This window comes from Coregonus clupeaformis, chromosome 21, assembly GCF_020615455.1.
Source record: "Coregonus clupeaformis isolate EN_2021a chromosome 21, ASM2061545v1, whole genome shotgun sequence".
Classification (NCBI taxonomy): domain Eukaryota; kingdom Metazoa; phylum Chordata; class Actinopteri; order Salmoniformes; family Salmonidae; genus Coregonus; species Coregonus clupeaformis.
In genome coordinates this window covers 49,415,634-49,436,382 of record NC_059212.1, presented here as the reverse complement: position 1 = coordinate 49,436,382, position 20,749 = coordinate 49,415,634, and the positions used below count along the sequence as shown (strand labels likewise).

Here is a 20,749-nt window from a genome sequence, read left to right as displayed (position 1 = left end):
GAGGTAACTCTGGGTCTTCCTTTCCTGTGGTGGTCCTCATGAGAGCCAGTTTCATCATAGCACTTGATGTTTTTTGCGACTACACTTGAAGAAACTTTCAAAATTCTTGACATTTTCCGTATTGACTGACCTTCATGTCTTAAAGTAATGATGGACTGTTGTTTCTCTTTGCTTATTTGAGCTGTTCTTGCCATAATATGGACTTGGTCTTTTACCAAATAGGGCTATCCTCTGTATACCACCCCTACCTTGTCACAACACAACTGATTGGCTCAAACGCATTGAGAAGGAAAGAAATTCCATAAATTAACTTTTAAAAGGTACACCTGTTAATTGAAATGCATTCCATGCGACTACCTCATGATGCTGGTTGAGAGAATGCCAAGAGTGTGCAAAGCTGTCATCAAGGCAAAGGGTGGCTATTTGAAGAATGTCAAATATAAATATATTTTGATTTGTTTAACACTTTTTTGGTTACTACATTGATTCCATATGTTATTTTATAGTTTTTATGTCTTCACTATTATTCTACAATGTAAAAGAATAGTAAAAATAAAGAAAAACACTTGCATGAGTAGGTGTGTACAAACTTTTGACTGGTGAAACATTGGTTTTAGAAGTGTGGGGGGGGGGGGATAACTTATTTTATTTTTTATCCAGTTGGACACTCCAAACAGCCTGCCCGACCGCTCGGAGGCATCCACATGGTCCTAAAGCACACTGTTGCCTAGTTTTCTATCACATTGCAATGATAAAACTGTGTGGAACAGAAATCGTCTGAATACTTATGTAAATGTGATATTTCTGTTTTTATTTTTCATACATTTGCAAAAATGTCTAAAAACCTGTTTTTGCTTTGTCATTATGGGTTATTGTGTGTAGATTGATGAGGATTTGTTTTATTTAATACATTTTAGAATAAGGCTGTAACGTAATAAAATGTGGAAAAAGTAAAAAGGTCTGAATACTTTCCGAATACTGAACCAAAATATAAATGTAACATGCAACAATTTCAAAAATTTTACTGAGTTACTGTTTAAATAAGGAAATCAGTCAATTGTGTTCGTTGTCCATAGCTTATGCCTGCCCATACCATAACCCCACCGCCACCATGGTGCACTCTGTTCACAACATTGACATCAGCAAACCGCTCGCCCACACAACGCCATACACACTGTCTGACATCTGCCAGTGCAGATGAAACTGGGATTCATCCATGAAGAGCACACTTCTCTAGTGTGCCAGTGGCCATCGAAGGTGAGCATTTGTCTACTGAAGTCGGTTACGACGCCAAACTGCCGTCAGGTCAAGACCCTGGTGAGGACGACGAGCACGTAGATTTAAAGTACTTAAGTAAAAATACTTTAAAGTACTACTTAAGTAGTTTTTTGGAGTATCTGTACTTTACTATTTATATTTTTGGCAACTTTTACTTCACTACATTCCTAAAGAAAATAATGTACTTTCTACTCCATACATTTTCTCTGAAACCCAAAAGTACTCATTACATTTTGACAGGAAAATATTCCAACTCACACACTTATCAAGAGAACATCCCTGGTCATCCATACTGTCACGCCCTGACTCAGGGGACGCTTAAATGTTGAGTCAGGGTGTGTATATTCTTTGTTGTGCGTTTTCTATGTTTGTGTTCTAGTATGTATAGTTCTATGTTGGCCGGTGTGGTTCCCAATCAGAGGCAGCTGTCGCTCGTTGTTTCTGATTGGGGACCATACTTAAGCAGCCTATTGGCACTGTCTAGTTGTGGGATCTTGTTCCTGGTAAGGTATGTTGTGTGTGCCACCTTGGACTTCACGTTTCGTTTATTGTTTTGTCGTGTGTTTAGTTGGTTTAATAAACATGTACGTATATCACGCTGCGCCTTGGTCTGACCCGTCCTTCAACGAACGTGACAGAAGATCCCACCAAACATGGACCAAGCAGCGTGCCCAGGAGCAGCAGACACCCTGGACACAGGTAGTGGAGCAGAGATCATGGACTTGGGAGGAGATAAGAGAGGATCTGGCCAAGCATATGGAGGCCCTGAAAGGGATGAGGGAGAAGGAGGTGAGATTAGCCGATAGCGGACCCTGGGCGAAGGAGGAAGCCCAGGCAGGAGAGGTGAAACGGAGACCCGAGAGGCAACCCCAAGAAAACATTTTTGGGGGGGCACACGGTGTGGACGACGAGGCAGCAGGAGGCCGTTAAAGGGCGGATCTGCAGGTTAGGGAGGCCACCATGTTACGGGGCTGATGGTTCAGAGGGAGCAGGAGTTATTCGGTCAGAGGGAGGCGTTACAGGAGGCTAAAAGGGAGAAGGAAAGAGTAGAGGCACGGCGAGAGGAGCTGGTTAGGCAGCAGAAGGAGCGGGGGTTAATAAAGGAACCCAGTCCTGCTCCTCGCACCAAGTAAGTGGTGCGTGTCGCCAGTCCGGTCCGGCCCGTTCCAGCTCCCCGCACCAAGCCAGTGCTGCGTGTTCCCAGTATGGGCCGACCCGTTCCTACTCCTCGCACCAAGCCAGTGGTGCGCGTCGCCAGCTCTGCCTGTTCCTGCTCCTCGCACCAAGCCAGTGGTGCGCGTCGCCAGCCCGGCCCGGCCTGTTCCTGCTCCTCGCACCAAGCCAGTGGTGCGTGTTCCCAGCCCGGCCAGGCCTGTTCCTGCTCCTCGCACCAAGCCAGTGGTGCGCGTCGCCAGCCCGGCCCGGCCTGTTCCTGCTCCTCGCACCAAGCCAGTGGGTCCAGACAGGGCCTGGCGTATCGTGGGAAGAAGGAGATGGAAGCAGCGCGACGAGGTCCAGACCAGACCAGTGGCGCAACAGGGAGGCGGAGAGTGAGAGGTCGTCACGCCCCGAGCCGGATCCGCCTCCGAGGCGGAATGCCCACCCGGCCCCTACCCTGTTATGTTTATGTTGTGCGGTTGGAGTCCGCACCTTTGGGGGGGGGGGGGTACTGTCACGCCCTGACTCAGGGGACGCTTAAATGTTGAGTCAGGGTGTGTATATTCTTTGTTGTGCGTTTTCTATGTTTGTGTTCTAGTATGTATAGTTCTATGTTGGCCGGTGTGGTTCCCAATCAGAGGCAGCTGTCGCTCGTTGTCTCTGATTGGGGACCATACTTAAGCAGCCTATTGGCACTGTCTAGTTGTGGGATCTTGTTCCTGGTAAGGTATGGTGTGTGTGCTACCTTGGACTTCACATTTCGTTTCGTTTTGTTGTGTGTTTAGTTGATACTACATTTTTGATACTCCATTTTAGCAATGCCATTTACTTTTGATACTTAGGTATATTTAAAACCAAATACTTTGACTTTTACTCAAGCAGTATTTTACTGGGTGACTTTTACTTGAGTCATTTTCTAAAATATATATTAAAAAAACATGCACTCACTAACTGTAAGTCGCTCTGGATAAGAGCGTCTGCTAAATGACTAAAATGTAAATGTAATGACAATTGAGTACTTGTTCCACCACTGCGTAGATGAGCTTCCCTGAGATGGTTTCTGATAGTTTGTGCAGAAATTCTTCGCGGGGTGGCTGGTCTCAGACGATCCCGCAGGTGAAGAAGCCGGATGTGGAGGTCCTGGGCTGGCGTGGTTACACGTTGTCTGTGGTTTTGAGGCCGGTTGGACGTACTGCCTAATTTGTTGGAGGTCGGCTTATGGTAGAGAAATGAACATACAATTCTCTGGCAAAAGCTCTGGTGAACATTCCTGCGGTCAGCATGCCAATTGTGCGCTCCCTCAAAACTTGAGACATCTGTGGCATTGTGTTGTGTGACAAAACTGCACATTTTACTGTGGCCTTTTATTGTCCCCAGCACAAGTTGCACCTGTGTAATGATCATGCTGTTTAATCAGCTTCTTGATATGCCACACCTGTCAGGTGGATTATCTTGGCAAAGGAGAAATGCTCACTAACAGGGATGGAAACAAATTTGTGCAAAACATTTGAGAGAAATAAGCTTTTTGTGCATATGGAACATTTCTGGGACCAACAATTTACATGTTGCGTTTATATTTTTGTTCAGTGCATATACAGTGCCGTGAAAAAGTATTTGCGCCCTTTCTAATTTTCTCTACTTTTGCATATAAAGGGAACCTGAGTGAACAAATAACACAACAATTATATACTTATTTCATTTATTTAATTAACAAAGTTATGCAACACCAAATGCCCCTGTGTGAAAAAGTAATTGCCCCCTTACACTCAATAACTGGTTGTGCCACCTTTAGCTGCAATGACTCCAACCAAACGCTTCCTATAGTTGTTGATAAGTCTCTAATTTCGCTGTGGAGGAATTTTGGCCCACTCTTCCATGCAGAACTGCTGTAACTCAGCGACATTTGTGTGTCCAAAAAGTTATACTTTTGAATCATCAATCCATAGAACATTCTTCCGAGAGTCTTGATGATCATCCAGGTGCTTTTTGGCAAAATTGAGTCAACTTTTTGGATGACATGGGTCCCATTAATGCCTGGTGAAAACCAAACACTGCATTCCAGAGTAAGAACCTCATACCAACGGTCAAGCATGGTAGTGTGATGGTTTGCGGATGCTTTGATGCTTCAGGACCTGGACAAATGTTTTTTTTAATTTATTTTTGACATTTTTTCTAGGGGGTAGATCAGCTTTAATATTGTAGATAGATTGTAACTTCCATCAATGTAATTGTCTGCATCACGTCCAATCCCCCATATGTTTTTTTCTCCAAAATATATATATATATATATATACACACACATTCATACATACACTACCGTTCAAACGTTTGGGGTCACTTAGAAATGTCCTTGTTTTTGAAAGAAAATTATTTTTTTTGTCCATTAAAATAACATCAAATTGATCAGAAATACAGTGTAGACATTGTTAATGTTGTAAATGGCTATTGTAGCTGGAAACGGCAGATTTTTTATGCCCATTATCAGCAACCATCAGTCCTGTGTTCCAATGGCACGTAGTGTTTGCTAATCCAAGTTTATCATTTTAAAATGCTAATTGATCATTAGAAAACCCTTTTGCAATTATGTTAGCACAGCTGAAAACTGTTGTGCTGAGTAAAGAAGCAATAAAACTGGCCTTCTTGAGACTAATTGAGGATCTGGAGCATCAGCAATTGTGGGTTCGATTGCAGGCTCAAAATGGCCAGAAATAACTTTATTCTGAAACCCGTCAGTCTATTCTTGTTCTGAGAAATGAAGGCTATTCCATGGGAGAAATTGCCAAGAAACTGAAGATCTCGTACAACGCTGTGTACTACTCCCTTCACAGAACAGCGCAAACTGGCTCTAACCAGAATAGAAAGAGGAGTGGGAGGCCCCGGTGCACAACTGAGCAAGAGGACAAATACATTAGAGTGTCTAGTTATGGACACAGTATGTTTTACATTAGTTATTTTGTTGCTATTAGTTGTTATTAGTCCCAACCTTCAGCTCCATTCAACCCCTCCCATCTATCTCTTAACACCATCCATATTCTATTTGCCAATATATTTCAACCGTACTGTGATTTTCACAAAAGTTCTGAACCCTTTCTATTCTCGTTGTTTCTACAGATTGTAAATTGAAAATATAAAATTTTTGCTTGATTGACTATGACTTTTCAGATCACCCAGTAGTGCTATCTGCAGGGTTAGCTCCAGGTAAATATTGCAATCCTTTAGCCATTCCTGGACCTGTGACCAAAAACAAGCTACAAATGGACAGTACCAAAACAAATGATCTAATGTTTCTGTCTCTTCGCAGCAAAATCTGCAGAGCTGGGAAGATTGTATCCCCCATATAAATAACATTCTATTGGTAGCAAGAATTTTGTATAGTCATTTCAATTGAAAAATTAGATGTTTTGAATCCGGCGTCGTTTCATAAACACTATGCCATGGGATCGGTATGTCAAAAATCTCTTCCCAACTATTTTGCAATCTATATGGGACGGCTGTCAATCCTTTGGTCCTTAAATGAAACTGGTATACTGTCCAAAGACCAATTATGGTCTTTAATGCAGGGCCGACAGACAAGTTCCTTACTTTTACCCCGTTCCACTTTCCTCTTCCATTTTTGCAGTAATGCTGCATTTCCGTATGTTTTTGATAGCTGCATGTGCGACATAACTCCACCAGTCCTACCTATGACATCATTTACGAAGATTATACCTTTTAAAAAATATATTTGTTTTTTATCAATTAGTACATTTGAGTTTAACAACAATATTTGTTGCATTATTTCTTCTGTCGTTTCTGGAGGATTAAATTGAAATTGTAACCAACTTTCTATGGCTTGTTTTAGAAATAGTGATATTTGGGAGATTATTTCCTTTTCAAATAACTGAAAGTGAGAGGTTGTAATCTGAATAAAGGGAAAAAGGCCATTCTTGAACATGGGGTGAGACAATCTTACTCGTTTGCTAGAGAACCAGTTCGGATTTAAGTATAATTTTTGTATGACTGAAGCTTTTAGTGATAGGTCTAATGCTTTAATATTTAATAATTTCTGTCCTCCAAATTCATATTCATTATATAAATAGGCCCGTTTAATTTTGTCTGGCTTGCTGTTCCAAATAAAATTGAATATTTATTTCTCATATAATTTTAAAAACTGTAGGCAAGACCATAAGCAAATAGGTAAACTGGGATAATACTAAAGAGTTAATCAGGGTGATTTTTCCACAAATAGACAGGTATTTACCTTTCCATGGTAGCAAGATCTTATCTATTTTTGCTAACTTTCTATTAACATTTATTGGAGTGAGATCATTTATTTCTTTTGGGATATGTATTCCGAGTATATACACCACCATCAGACCATTTTATCGGTAAACTACACGGTAATGTATATTTTTTATTTTCTAGTGATCCAATGCGTAATACATTTAGTACATTTATCATAATTTGGTTGTAATCCAGAGAGGTTAGAACATGTACAGTGGGGAAAAAAAGTATTTAGTCAGCCACCAATTGTGCAAGTTCTCCCACTTAAAAAGATGAGAGGCCTGTAATTTTCATCATAGGTACACGTCAACTTTGACAGACAAAATGAGAAAATAAATTCCAGAAAATCACATTGTAGGATTTTTAATGAATTTATTTGCAAATTATGGTGGAAAATAAGTATTTGGTCAATAACAAAAGTTTCTCAATACTTTTATATACCCTTTGTTGGCAATGACACAGGTCAAACGTTTTCTGTAAGTCTAAGTCAAGGTTTTCACACACTGTTGCTGGTATTTTGGCCCATTCCTCCATGCAGATCTCCTCTAGAGCAGTGATGTTTTGGGGCTGTCGCTGGGCAACACAGACTTTCAACTCCCTCCAAAGATTTTCTATGGGGTTGAGATCTGGAGACTGGCTAGGCCACTCCAGGACCTTGAAATGCTTCTTACGAAGCCACTCCTTCGTTGCCGGGCGGTGTGTTTGGGATCATTGTCATGCTGAAAGACCCAGCCACGTTTCATCTTCAATGCCCTTGCTGATGGAAGGAGGTTTTCACTCAAAATCTCACGATACATGGCCCCATTCATTCTTTCCTTTACACGGATCAGTCGTCCTGGTCCCTTTGCAGAAAAACAGCCCCAAAGCATAATGTTTCCACCCCCATGCTTCACAGTAGGTATGGTGTTCTTTGGATGCAACTCAGCATTCTTTGTCCTCCAAACACGACGAGTTGAGTTTTTACCAAAAAGTTATATTTTGGTTTCATTTGACATTCTCCCAATCCTCTTCTGGATCATCCAAATGCACTCTAGCAAACTTCATATGGGCCTGGACATGTACTGGCTTCAGCAGGGGGCACGTCTTGCACTGCAGGATTTGAGTCCCTGGCGGCGTAGTGTGTTACTGATGGTAGGCTTTGTTACTTTGGTCTCAGCTCTCTGCAGGTCATTCACTAGGTCCCCCCCGTGTGGTTCTGGGATTTTTGCTCACCGTTCTTGTGATCATTTTGACCCCACGGGGTGAGATCTTGCGTGGAGCCCCAGATCGAGGGGAGATTATCAGTGGTCTTGTATGTCTTCCATTTCCTAATAATTGCTCCCACAGTTGATTTCTTCAAACCAAGCTGCTTACCTATTGAAGATTCAGTCTTCCCAGCCTGGTGCAGGTCTACAATTTTGTTTCTGGTGTCCTTTGACAGCTCTTTGGTCTTGGCCATATTGGAGTTTGGAGTGTGACTGTTTGAGGTTGTGGACAGGTGTCTTTTATACTGATAACAAGTTCAAACAGGTGACATTAATACAGGTAACGAGTGGAGGACAGAGGAGCCTCTTAAAGAAGAAGTTACAGGTCTGTGAGAGCCAGAAATCTTGCTTGTTTGTAGGTGACCAAATACTTATTTTCCACCATAATTTGCAAATAAATTCATTAAAAATCCTACAATGTGATTTTCTGGAGAAAAAATTCTCAATTTGTCTGTCATAGTTGACGTGTACCTATGATGAAAATTACAGGCCTCTCTCATCTTTTTAAGTGGGAGAACATGCACAATTGGTGGCTGACTAAATACTTTTTTCCCCACTGTATCTAGATCCTCTATGAGGCTGTGGAGGGATTCAAGTTGTGGATTTAAAAGAACATGAATCCTCAGCGTATAATGACAACTTTGTTTTTAAGCCCTGGATTTCTAATCCCTTGATATTATTGTTGAATCTGATTTTAATAGCTAACATTTCGATGGCCATAATAAATAGATATGCCGATTGTGGACAACCTTGTTTCACTCCTCTTGGCAGTTTAAAACTTTCTGAGAAATAGCCCTTATTTACAATTTTACACCTATACATGTACATGATTTTTAACCCATTTTATAAGAGATTATCCAAAATTGAAATGCTCCAGGCATTTATATATATAAACTCCAGTCGTACTTTATCAAACGCCTTTTCAAAGACAGCTATGAATAGCAGGCCTGGTTTCCCAGATTTTTCAATGTTCTAATGTTTCCAGTACTTGCCTTATATTATCTCCAATGTATCGTCCATGTAAAAAACCTGTCTGATTAGAATGAATAATGTCCAACAATACCTTTTTAATTCTATGCGCTATAGATTTTGCTGGAATCTTTGCATCACAATAATGAAGTGTAAGGGGCCTCCAATTTTTTTAATGGACTGGATCTTTATATTTCCCACTTGTATCCTGTTTCAGTACTTATTGGATGACATGTGTCCCAGTAATGCCTAGCGAAAACCAAACACTGCATTCCAGAGTAAGAACCACATACCAACGGTCAAGCATGGTGGTGGTAGTGTGATGGTTTGGGGATGCTTTGGTGCCTCAGGACCTGGATGACTTGCCTTAATAGAATGAACCATGAATTCTGCTCAGTATCAGAGAATTATACAGGAAAATGTCAGGCCATCCAGCTGTGAGCTGAAGAGCAGTTGGGTCATGCATCAAGACAATGATTCAAAATACACAATCAAGTCTACATGAAAATGGCTGAAAAGCAACACATTTGAAGTTTTGGATTGGCCTAGTCAAAGTCCAGACCTACTGCCAATTGAGATGTTGTGGCAGGACTTGAAATGAGCAGTTCATGCTTGAAAACCCACAACCCACTTTTTCACACAGGGGAATTGGGTGTTGCATAACTTTGTTAATTAAATAAATGAAATAAGTACACTTTTTTTGTTATTTATAAACTCAGGTTCCCTTAGGTTTTGGTTCAAGAGCTGATAAAACATATGCAAAAATTGAGAAAATCAAGATAGGGGGAAAATACTTTTTCACGCCACTGTATATATATTTAACACCTCGCCAATGTTTTGTTGAAATAACCCTTGGCCCTAAGTCCTTTATGGAGTGGCTACTTGCGGATGTTTGATAATGTTAATCACTTGAGTCTGCCACTTTTCTGGGCAAAATTAGAATTGAGACGATCAGAGTACACTTGTATCCCAACTGCAACTTGTCAATATTCCAAAACCTATTCACGAGCATCTTGTATCCCCCCGCGACCTGTTTTGCAACATGATTCCCTATGAAACAGTGACAGACAGACGCACAGTTTGGTGATAGATAGTTAGAAAGTTCAAAAAAACTAAACGGCACCGAAGCACACACGTCGCCACTCACCAGTGACTTGATAAACTGATTGTGGCCTGGCTGCTCAATGTGCCTGCTAGCTACTACTTGCTAGCTTCATTGCCAAACACAGAGTTGGAACTTAGATAGCTAGCAAGTGATTTTGGGCACTGATAAACAGCGTGTAGCTTGTGCTTAATTTACGATAGTTTGACATCTTGCAAATTATTAAGTTGTAGACGTTATTGTTGTCAGAAATTGTAACAACCTAAGCATTACAAAATGACATTCTACTCAAATAAGCCATACGTAGAAAATAAGCCATTATTTTTGTTAACCAAATTCGACATTCTCTCATTGACCTTCATACAAAAACTCATCGATCCCATCCGTGCTGGAGAAGACAGATTTTGGGCTCAGTTATCATTCTCGCTTTGCCTCTTCCTCTCAGGTCAAATGCATTTGGTGTGTCATCATAATGGTCTCTGACTTATGGTCAGACTTGTAGTATTAGTATTTATTTTTTGTTGTTGTATTGTTTGTATATCGTTGTATTTAACATTTGTGTGACTTTCCTTGTCTATCAGTGTTTTGTTACTTCTCATGTTTTGTGTTTTTTTGTGGACCCCAGGAAGAGTAGCTTCTGCAAAAGCTAATCGCGATCCGAATAAACCAATAGACTTGATCAGGTGGAACAAACTTAAATTTGCGCCTTTTTTCAATGCTGAATTGAATGTCATTGAGAAAACAGAAAGGTGTCATAATGTATCCTTTCTGAATTTAAAAGAAATGTTTTCAAAATCATCTGGAATCTGATTATTGATATTTTTCGCTGGTAAGGTACCTGATTACAGTTACCAGTTTTTTGTAATCTGATTTAATGTAACTGACCCTTCCCTTAACCCACGTGCCACGGAGGTTTGAGTGTCTGCGGGTTTTTGCTCCTCCCTTGTACTTGATTGATGAATGATGGTCACTAATTAGTAAGTAACTCCCCTCACCTGGTTGTCTAGGTGTTAATTAAAAGCAGGGGCGCAACTTTCACTGGGGACGGGGGACGGACGGGGGACGGGGGACGGGGTGGATTTTTGTCCCCCCCAGTTTTATCATTGGAATGTGATACAAAACGATGCCCCGGTGTGCTTTAGGACCATGCGGACGCCTCCGAGCGGTTGGTAGGCTGTTTGGAGTGTTAATCTGACTGGATTTAAAAAATATATATATATATATTATATTATGCCCCCCCTCCCACTTCTAAAACCAAAGTTGCGTCTCTGATTTAAAAGGAAAAACCTAAATCCCACAGACACTACATTTCTACTTCAATGGGGTGATGTCAGAGTTGGACGTCCCAAGGATTCCTGATAGCAAGGACACTTCTTAAATGACCGTAAAAAACATATAATAACATGTTTATGCTGGTAAACCAGCCAATCACTGTCATAGTGTACATCCCGCCCACAGCCTAAATGGTTACATTTCCAGTTCGTGTATTTTGGGATTCAAAATCAAGTTTACTGGATATATTGTATACCTGTACTGGGAAGGTTTAAGTTTCCAAAATATGAAGTATTCATATATAAAGTATTAAAGATGTTGAACCTCATCATGTTATTTTTCTTTGCCTCGTCAAAAAAGTGACGCGAGATCTCAAATTCCTTTGCGCATAATCGCTTCTATTTACGGTTCACTATTTTCATCACTTCCGGCCATAACACCTATTTTTAGTTTGTTGCATCGAAGATTGTCTATTATATTGACAAGATGTTCGAGTTACTACTCTAACAATGGAAATACATGTCCTCAAAGATGGAAGGCAGGCGGGAGGAGGCGAGATCAGGTGGGACCATTCTAGCCAATGAGCGGGCAGAAACGCGTGTGAACAGCCATAGAGATAGATAGAGGACTCATCTTTGTATCTGTGCCATTGTAGCGTCCGTGACAGCATGGGCAGCGCCATTGAGTCTGTCTCCATTTTAAAGTAGTTACTTTTTTTTCCCACTTCATTGGCTGATTGCGCACAACTCATAGAAATCACCACCAAGTTGATTACTTTAAAATGATGGAAGCCCTCAATGGCACTATTATATCCATGATGAGGTCTCTATCTAGCTCTATGACAACTCAGATATAGTCGTTTTCCCCCCCTAAATTGCCACATGGGTTCACTTATATCAGTACATTCATAACAACCTAACCATTACGAAACGTCTATTCTTTCAAATAAGCCTCACGTAGCAAATTACCAATTAATTTTTTTGCTGACCAAATTCGACATTCTCTCGTCGACCTCCATACAAAAATTCCTCACTTCGTGGGCTTATTTTCTTGGACAGAGTTTGGGTGGACTAAAAGCTCTCGCTTCGCCTCTTCCTCTCTGTAGCTGCACAGAACTACACGGTTCACATTGTTGCTAGCATATTTAAACCAAATTATTAGCATATTACTTAGATACAAAGTTTCAATCATCTGCTGAAGCAAACGTTTGAAAATGTTGAGCAGTGTTTCTCTCCGGGCTCAGATCGCTTCCATCATAGAGTTACTTTCTAAAGCTGCGGTTGCAGAAATTAGCAAAGTAGTCGACGATGGCATAGTTGTGTTACGTGTGGAAATGTGTCAACGGGAAAATGAAATCAACGTCCTGAAAAAGACTGTACAACAACTTGACAGCGAGCTTCGAAGAGCTCGAGGGATTCAAGCTCGAAAACGCATTCATCATGGTCGATCAGTCGCTGCTGGGAATCTTGGGAGAGGTGGGTCGACGTAGTAGCAATAACTCTTTTACAATCAATCAATAGTTATCAATAGCTAACTATGCACGTGACGTAACATTAGTCAGCCAGCAATATTACACATTTTGCAGGTAAACAATGTAACTAGGCCTATTTAATCAGCCTGCTCACGTTCAGACTGCGCTTAGCCCAGGGCTAACGTTAATCATTTTCAGTCTGAAGGCCTCGTGTGTCTTCCAGTCATATCTCTGACTGCCCAATGGGACGGGAGATGAATAGGAAAGACTATCATTATAACCAACTCCGTGGTCAGAGTGCAGGCCTACGCCCTGAGATTGGAAGGTTGGGGGTTCGACCATAGAGACTCTCTCTCTGCTTGGCACTCAGCATTAAGGAGATGGATTTAGGGGTAATGCCCCACAACAGACTAGTATCCTGTCCAGGGTGTGTACTTGTACATCCCGCTATAGAAACAGGAGACTTGTGAAATCAAATCATTACAAACCATTACACCCTTCTTTGACACAACTGTCCCACAGGCACACATTCATTTAGATTACTATTAAAACAAACAGTGAATGATTTTGATGACTGACACACAATACTTATTCATTTCCACAGGGCCTGGTAAAAGTGGTACCACTTGTGTGGGGAGGACGTCGCCTGAGGAAGACGGTAATGAAAAGGATGAAGGCGTTCGACCTGCGGATGAGACTCCAGTGAAGACTGAGCCAGGAGTGGAGGAGGGTGACCAGGAAGAGCACACTGCAGGGAGAAAAGACAAGGAAGCATCATGCAGCAGTGTTTCGTTTCCAGGGAAACCATATTTAGAGTCAGATGTCGGACAGGATATGATTTTACAGCTCAGACAGCAACAACATTATCATCAGTCAGACGCGCTCAGGAGAACAAGCGACGGCACAGTAAAGTCAAACCCAGACCCTCAAAGCGTATTCGGTTTTGGCCCGAATTATAATACTGCAAGGAGAGCGAGGACCAATAGGTTTTGCCAGGTTAATAAACACTTCATTTGCACACTGTGTGGAAAGAGTTTTGAACGTTACGGTCATCTTGAAAGACATCTGCGAATTCATACGGGTGAGAAACCGTACAGTTGTGACATATGTGGAAGGTGTTTCAACCAGAAGGGTAGCCTCAAAGGGCATCTGAAGACTCACAGAGGTAAGAGATTAGAATCACTTCATAGGTTATAGGTCAAAGACAATTCCATGCCTGTGTACCAAATAACCTATTCCCTATTTAGTGCACTACTCTACTTCTGACTAGGGCCCATAGGACTCTGGTCAAAAGTAGTGCATCATATAGGGAATAGGATACTGTTTGGGACACATTCACTACATAATGACATCCAATATATTGGTTATTATAGGACATAAACAATTCTATGCCTCCATTGTTTTATTAATCCATTTTCCACACAGTATCGATGGACGGACTAGCTAACAACGAGGAGAAGCCTTCCCTGGATAGACGTCAGTCTGAGGAAGAGCAGTGCAACGAAAAGGACGAAGTGATCCAAACTGCTCCTGAAATGCCTATGAAGTCTGAGCCAGGGGAGGAGAAGGATGCATCCCAGATACTGGATCATAAAGCAGAAGAACAGACTGCAGGGAGAGCAGAACATCAACTGGATGAGGAACTGTCAATGTACGAGAGAGACAGCCAGCCGTGGATGTCCGGTTCACAAGCAGACAATGATATAGAGATGAGCAATTCAGAATATTTCAGCAGTTCAGGTCAGAACTCCCAGTGTCTTCACTGATCACTCTCCTGTCCCAGGAATGGCGGAGGCGTCATGCAGCAGTGCTTCATCTCCAGGGAAACCATATGTAGATGTCAGAGAGGATATGATTTTACGGGTCGGACAGCAACATTATGGACCTTCAGACACACTCTTGATAGCAAGTGACGGGACAGTACAGCCAAACTCACAGGGCATGGACGGGGCTTCTCTGAACCATCAGCCCATCTTCTCTGGTTTTCCAAGGAAAGTTAAAACCTTCCAAGGAGTCACCAAGGACAAGAAGTGCTTCATCTGCTCATTCTGTGGGAAAGTTTTTGAGCGTGTTGGTCATCTGGAAAGGCACCAGCGAATTCATACGGGTGAGAAACCGTACAGTTGTGACATATGTGGAAGGTGTTTCAACCAGAAGAGTAGCCTCAAAGGGCATCTGAAAACTCACAGAGGTAAGAGACGAGAATAATATTGATGTGTTTTCATACTTTTAATACATGAAAAAGGTTAACTCTTAAGTGCGTAAATCAGTTAATTATTCTGTAATTAACAGACCGTATGCCTGTTATATCATTATATAAGGTTGTGTCCTTAATGACACCCTATTCCCTTTATAGTGCACTACTTTTCACCTGGGCCCATAGGGATCTGATCAATAGTAGTGCACTACATACAGAATAGGGTGCCATTTGGGACACAAAGTGTTTTCCCGTTCTCTATCAGTGGTTTATGATGAAGTTAAACAGTTCACGTTGGATGATTTACATTGTTTGAATTGCCGTATTGTTGTTAAAATCTATGCTAAAATACTTCATACTCTTTTCCTGTCAAGCAGACGGTGCTGACATGCTAACGGGACAACCTCCGCTTGATGATGAGAAGCCTGACGTTTATCCTAGACCCTCGGAGAACCCAGAGGAACCGACGGATCAGCCCCCACCTGCTGAAGCACAGCCTGTCTGTGGGCACAGTGAGGAGGAGGGCAGGGGGCAGGGCTTGGTGGGGAAAGCGGAGCAAGAGAAACAGTTTGGATCCCAGATACTCAGTCAGTCAGGACATCAACACCAACAAACCACAGAGCGACCAGGTTATCAGGACGACCCAGAGTATGTCATGGATGGGAGGGAGACGCAGCTGTGTAGATCTTTCACAGAGAGGCACAGTGATACCGAGTCTGGATCAGTACATCCAGGTTGCTCCTCCGATGTGACAAAGCAGCAGAATTCCCATCCTGTTTCACCCAGTGTCAAATACCATCCCAGTCCTTTTGATGGACTGCACCAGCAGCACCACCAGGGGTTCTATACGTCAGCTTCTAGAGAGGTGGAACTTGAAGACTTGTCTTTTCAGGATGAGGAAGACAAGCTGGATATGATTGAGGAAGAGCAGTATGCAGGGATGGCTCTACATGCAAGGAACAGGGAGGATGCTGATGAGAGAATACTACCCAGGTTTCAGGACCGGGTACTACCACCACCACCACTTCCTGTAGAGGAGGAAACAGCGATGAGAGAGTACATCACAGAACCAAACTACAGTCAAGAGGGAATTTTATTTGCCCTTGGTATAGACAGTTTTGACAGTACAGAGGGCAGCAGTGCCAGTGCCACCACAGACGACACCAGAAATAGATGTTTCATATGCTCCTTTTGTGGAAAGAGTTTTGATCGCCATAGTCATTTCGAAAGACACCAGCACACTCATACAGGTGAGAAGCCCTACAGCTGTGAGATATGTGGTAAGAGTTTCACTCAGAAGAGCAGCCTGAAAGCTCATCAGAGACTTCATACAGGTTAATCAAGGGCCAAAGAGTCTTGGTTTGCGTTCCGAATGGCACCCTATTCCCTATTCAGTGCACTACCTTTGACCAGGGCCCATACAGTGAGGGGGGGGAAAAAGTGTTTGATCCCCTGCTGATTTTGTACGTTTGCCCACTGACAAAGACATGATCAGTCTATAATTTTAATGGTAGGTTTATTTGAACAGTGAGAGACAGAATAACAACAAAAAAATCCAGAAAAACGCATGTCAGAAATGTTATGTTTGTTGTTATTCTGTCTCTCACTGTTCAAATAAACCTACCATTAAAATTATAGACTGATCATTTCTTTGTCAGTGGGCAAACGTACAAAATCAGCAGGGGATCAAATACTTTTTTTCCCTCACTGTAGGTCTCTGGTCAAAATAAGTGTACTATACAGGAAATTGATTATAATTTGGTACGCACCCTTACTGAAAGTTGTTTCGTCCTCATCAAAACTCAATCGACAGCAGTTAATGAGTATGTGACATTTGTCTGCTATTGGTAACAAGTTGATGGTGTTGCAACAGTTTAGAAGTCCAACTAAATTGTGATGATAAAACTTCATATTTGTTTGAAATGGTTGATTCCAGTACACTTTGTTAAAGATATTCAAATGCTGGGGCTATGGAAAATGAACATTTTTAGTAGTTCTTAGTTTATAATGTTGTCATCAGGTATCTCTCCCAATAATGTATAAAGAAAAAACGATTTCATTATTCAAATGTTTTCGTATCTTCCTGCATCAAACTTATGGATCATTGATTCTATTTAGCATATCTTTTACATTTTACATATCTTTTTTTGTGTGTGAAGATGTTGATGGTAGGGGTTGCCTATTACTCAATGGGTATGTTTACATGCACAGTAATAATTAGATATTAAACTGATTATGGCAGTAGACAGATTATGCAATAGTCATGTAAATACCTTACATACGCCGATTAAAACACCAGGTTTTCTGAGTAATCTTGCTAATTATTAGGACACCTTGAGGCCATGCACCACAGGCTGAAATTACATTTTTGCATCTACCTATCAATTTTGATATTTGTTGGTATTTTGGTCAATTTTTTTATATTAGTATTTTCAAAAAGTAAACACAAATATAAATAACTTAAATACATTTATATTTTATTTCGTTTATCATACTACCGTCATCAACAGTTTTATGAATTTTAACGACTTTAAAATCGACATGCATCAATCATTTCAAAGTTCACTACACTGAATTACACAATTTCAAAGCCCATTTTATAGAGAATGTTACAAACTGGACTACATTTAGTAACTTACTTTGAGATGATGATTGGGTCTAAATAGGCTTTTGGCGTTTGGTAGTCTTAATTCAGTGTACTTGTCTTTAACTGTCATTTCCTGAAAGTCAGACTCTTCCCACACGCAAACTAATTTTCTTCAGCTTTAGAAGCATCTGCATTCACCAAATTGTGTGTGGTTATCCTTAGATACAGTTCCTTCTGAAAGTATTCAGACCCCTTTACTTTTTCCACATTTTGTTACATTACAGCCTTATTCTAAAATAGATTAAATAAAATAAATCTCAGCAATCTACACACAATACCACATACTGACAAAGCGAAAACAGGTTTTTTAGAATGTTTTGCTAATAAAACAAAAAAAGCTTCGGGACAAGTTTCTGAATGTCCTTGAGTGGCCCAGCCAGAGCCCGGACTTTAACCCGATTGAACATCTCTGGAGAGACCTGAAAATAGCTGTGCAGCAACGCTCCCCATCCAACCTGAGAGCTTGAGAGGATCTGCAGAGAAGAATGGGAGAAACTCCCCAAGTACAGGTGTGCCAAGCTTGTAGCGTCATACCCAAGAAGATTCAAGGCCGTAATCGCTGCTTCAACAAAGTACTGTGTAAAGGGTCTGAATACTTATGGAAATGTGATATTTCAGTTTTTAATTTTTTATACATTTGCACAAATCTTTAAAAAACCTGTTTTTGCTTTGTCATTATGGGGTATTGTGTGTAGATTGATGAGAGAGAGAAAACAATTGAATCCAGTTTAGAATAAGGCTGTAACATAAAAAAATGTGGAAAGTCAAGGGGTCTGAATACTTTCCGAATGCACTGTATCTTCTCCAGACTTGCCCAGAGGGAATTGTTGATATGCTGTAAAAAATGTATTCTAGGTAACATATTTTGACAAATTTAAAAAAAAAAGTATTTATTTTACAGATAGAAAGATGAAAAAAGTATTGATCCACAATCTGCTCTGGACAAGTCTGGATGAAAGTAGTGAGCCTCACTCTTTAGCGCAAGTAAATTGAGTTTGGAACAACTGAATGTATGCGTCTTACAAGTAGTTTTAACATACAAACTTTATATGTCCGTACTCAAATCAAATATGCTTCCCAAAAATAACATGGTCACTGCTGTAGAATGTTTATTTTGATTGGCGATTTTCTGCATTCATCAGTGCTATCAGGTAGCCTGATTTCAGATGTGTCCATGTAAACACGATTATTAATATAAACGTTTTAATCAAATTATTATATTAATCTGACAAGCCACAGTAATCACATTATTGTGCGCATGTAACCGTACTCGTTGAGTAGTTGAAATTATTGAGTTTCTTACTCCAGCTATCAAAAAGTTTTAGTTTTTTTGTTTCTGCTGGTGTCTTTTTATAAATGTAATAAATTATATTCTGAATGTGTCAATCTTGTGGGTTCACTGTTTTACTTATTCAGAGTAAAAAAATAATAATTCTATAAGAGATTCCTATTTCTGCCCTTGCAAATTTGGTGCTCACTTTTCTAGTATTTACGGTAACCAAAAATGTGACAATTAGCTAGTTTGCCAAACCGTTGTGAAGCTAACCACAATAAGGATTAGCCACAATAGTGGGATTTGCGGTTCGCCTTCAAAATAAAAGTTCCCCATTGAAACCGATGCAAATGGATACAAATAGTGGAATAATGCCACATTTTGGACTAGATGCTAAACAAGGTTGGAATGTTCTATAAATTAAACAAAAGACAATTAGTTAATTTGGCTCCATTCACACCATTGTCAAAGTCCCGCAATAAGTGCTATGGCGCTAATATTTGTGTAAACTTTTCACTTATGTTTTGTGGGTGTCACTGAGAAGGCTCATACCCTATTTCATAGACCCAAGATCCAAATGCAAGGCTGTACAGTGAAATAAGTATGCCCCAATTCAATTCTGAAGTCTAATACATTCACTGTGCGATTTCAACAGATTTTTCAAACTTTTTGGGGTCAAATTAACTCATTGTCTTTTGTTGAATTTATTTACCAACATTCCAGCCTTGTTTAGCATGATCTAGTCCGAATATGGCATTATTCCACTATTTGTATCCGTTTGCATCAGTTTCAATGGGGGGACTTTTTATATTGAAGGTGAACCGCAAATCCCACTATTGTGGCTAATCCTTATTGTGGCTAGCTTCACATAGGCCTGGTTTGCTAGGTTTATTTTGGAGACATATTTAAAGATGCAATATGCAATTTTGGGTGGGCGACCCGACCAAATTCACATCGAAATTTGAGTTATAGATCTGTACTTCTCATTGAAAGCAAGTCTAAGAAGCAGTAGATCTGTTCTATGTGCGATATTTCTTTTTGTTTTTGCTTCTTTTTACGTTCGGTTTTGTACACCAACTTCACAAACAGCTGAAAATACTATGTTTTTGGTTATGGAAAACATATTTCACAGCAGTTTAGATGGTACAATGATTCTCTACACAATACTTGCTTGTTTTGTCACAAAAACGTAAATTAGGCGAAGTTTTTGAATTTTTGCGATCAGGAAATGGCGGAGAGATTCCTGCATAGTGCACCTTTACATTTTGGTTGATGGGTCTATGGCTGATGTAGCTAGCTTTTAGAATAACAATTGCTAACATTCATAGACTTCTAACCATAGACATTAAGACCTGTAGATAGTGATAGCACTGTCAACATCCATGTATTCCTATGGAAAACTCCCGATGGCGCATGAAGCCATCGGGACTATTTTAATTTGAAGCGTGCCATGAATTGAGGTATAGGAAGAACATTAATGGCACCAAAAATGTGCTGATGATCATGGTGAAAGTGGCCGTAACTAGCAAATGATCACGGTCGATGTAATCATTTTCACCCTGCCTGAGAGTCAATCTGGAGCCTCCTCGAAGTCTATGTCAGCACGTTGTCCTGTGTGAATGGTTCACTATCTTATTAAATATCTCGAGTTGTAGCGAACTTGAAAATAATTCACAGTGCGCATTGAACTTCATCATAATAAACACATTTTAAAAGATCCCAAAACGGGTGTCTATAAAAATGTTGTTTGGCTGTTCTGGCGATTGTAAATTACATAGCCTTTCTATGGCAGACCAGGGCTTTTGGCACCGCTAGATTGCTAGCAGAACTCTTGACTGGGGGCCTGCGTGTAACATTGGACGCGTTCGAGCGGAT

At 40.7% G+C, this 20,749-nt stretch overlaps 1 protein-coding gene across 2 annotated transcripts; it reads left to right on the top strand.

Annotated features, from left to right (window-relative positions):
- The first annotated feature begins 12,238 nt into the window (after nt 1-12,238).
- Nucleotides 12,239-16,385, top strand: LOC121534670 (zinc finger protein 587). 2 transcript variants are annotated; one of them, XM_041841253.2, is made up of 4 exons: nt 12,239-12,761; nt 13,362-13,922; nt 14,183-14,948; nt 15,329-16,385. In XM_041841253.2, exons 3-4 carry the CDS (start codon nt 14,543-14,545, stop codon nt 16,291-16,293), a joined length of 1,371 nt encoding a protein of 456 aa, XP_041697187.2. In that variant the 5' UTR covers nt 12,239-12,761; nt 13,362-13,922; nt 14,183-14,542; the 3' UTR covers nt 16,294-16,385. The 2 variants fall into 2 exon arrangements, with proteins under 2 accessions (XP_041697187.2, XP_041697188.2); XM_041841254.2 differs by having other exon boundaries at nt 12,240-12,761; nt 15,332-16,385.
- The last annotated feature ends 4,364 nt before the right edge of the window (nt 16,386-20,749 follow it).

Coding starts and splice junctions, on each gene's coding strand:
- LOC121534670 (XM_041841253.2), top strand. CDS start 14,543: ATGGCGGAGGCGTCATGCAGCAGTGCTTCATCTCCAGGGAAACCATAT. Junction 14,949..15,328: donor GCATCTGAAAACTCACAGAG/GTAAGAGACGAG, acceptor TTTCCTGTCAAG/CAGACGGTGCTGACATGCTA.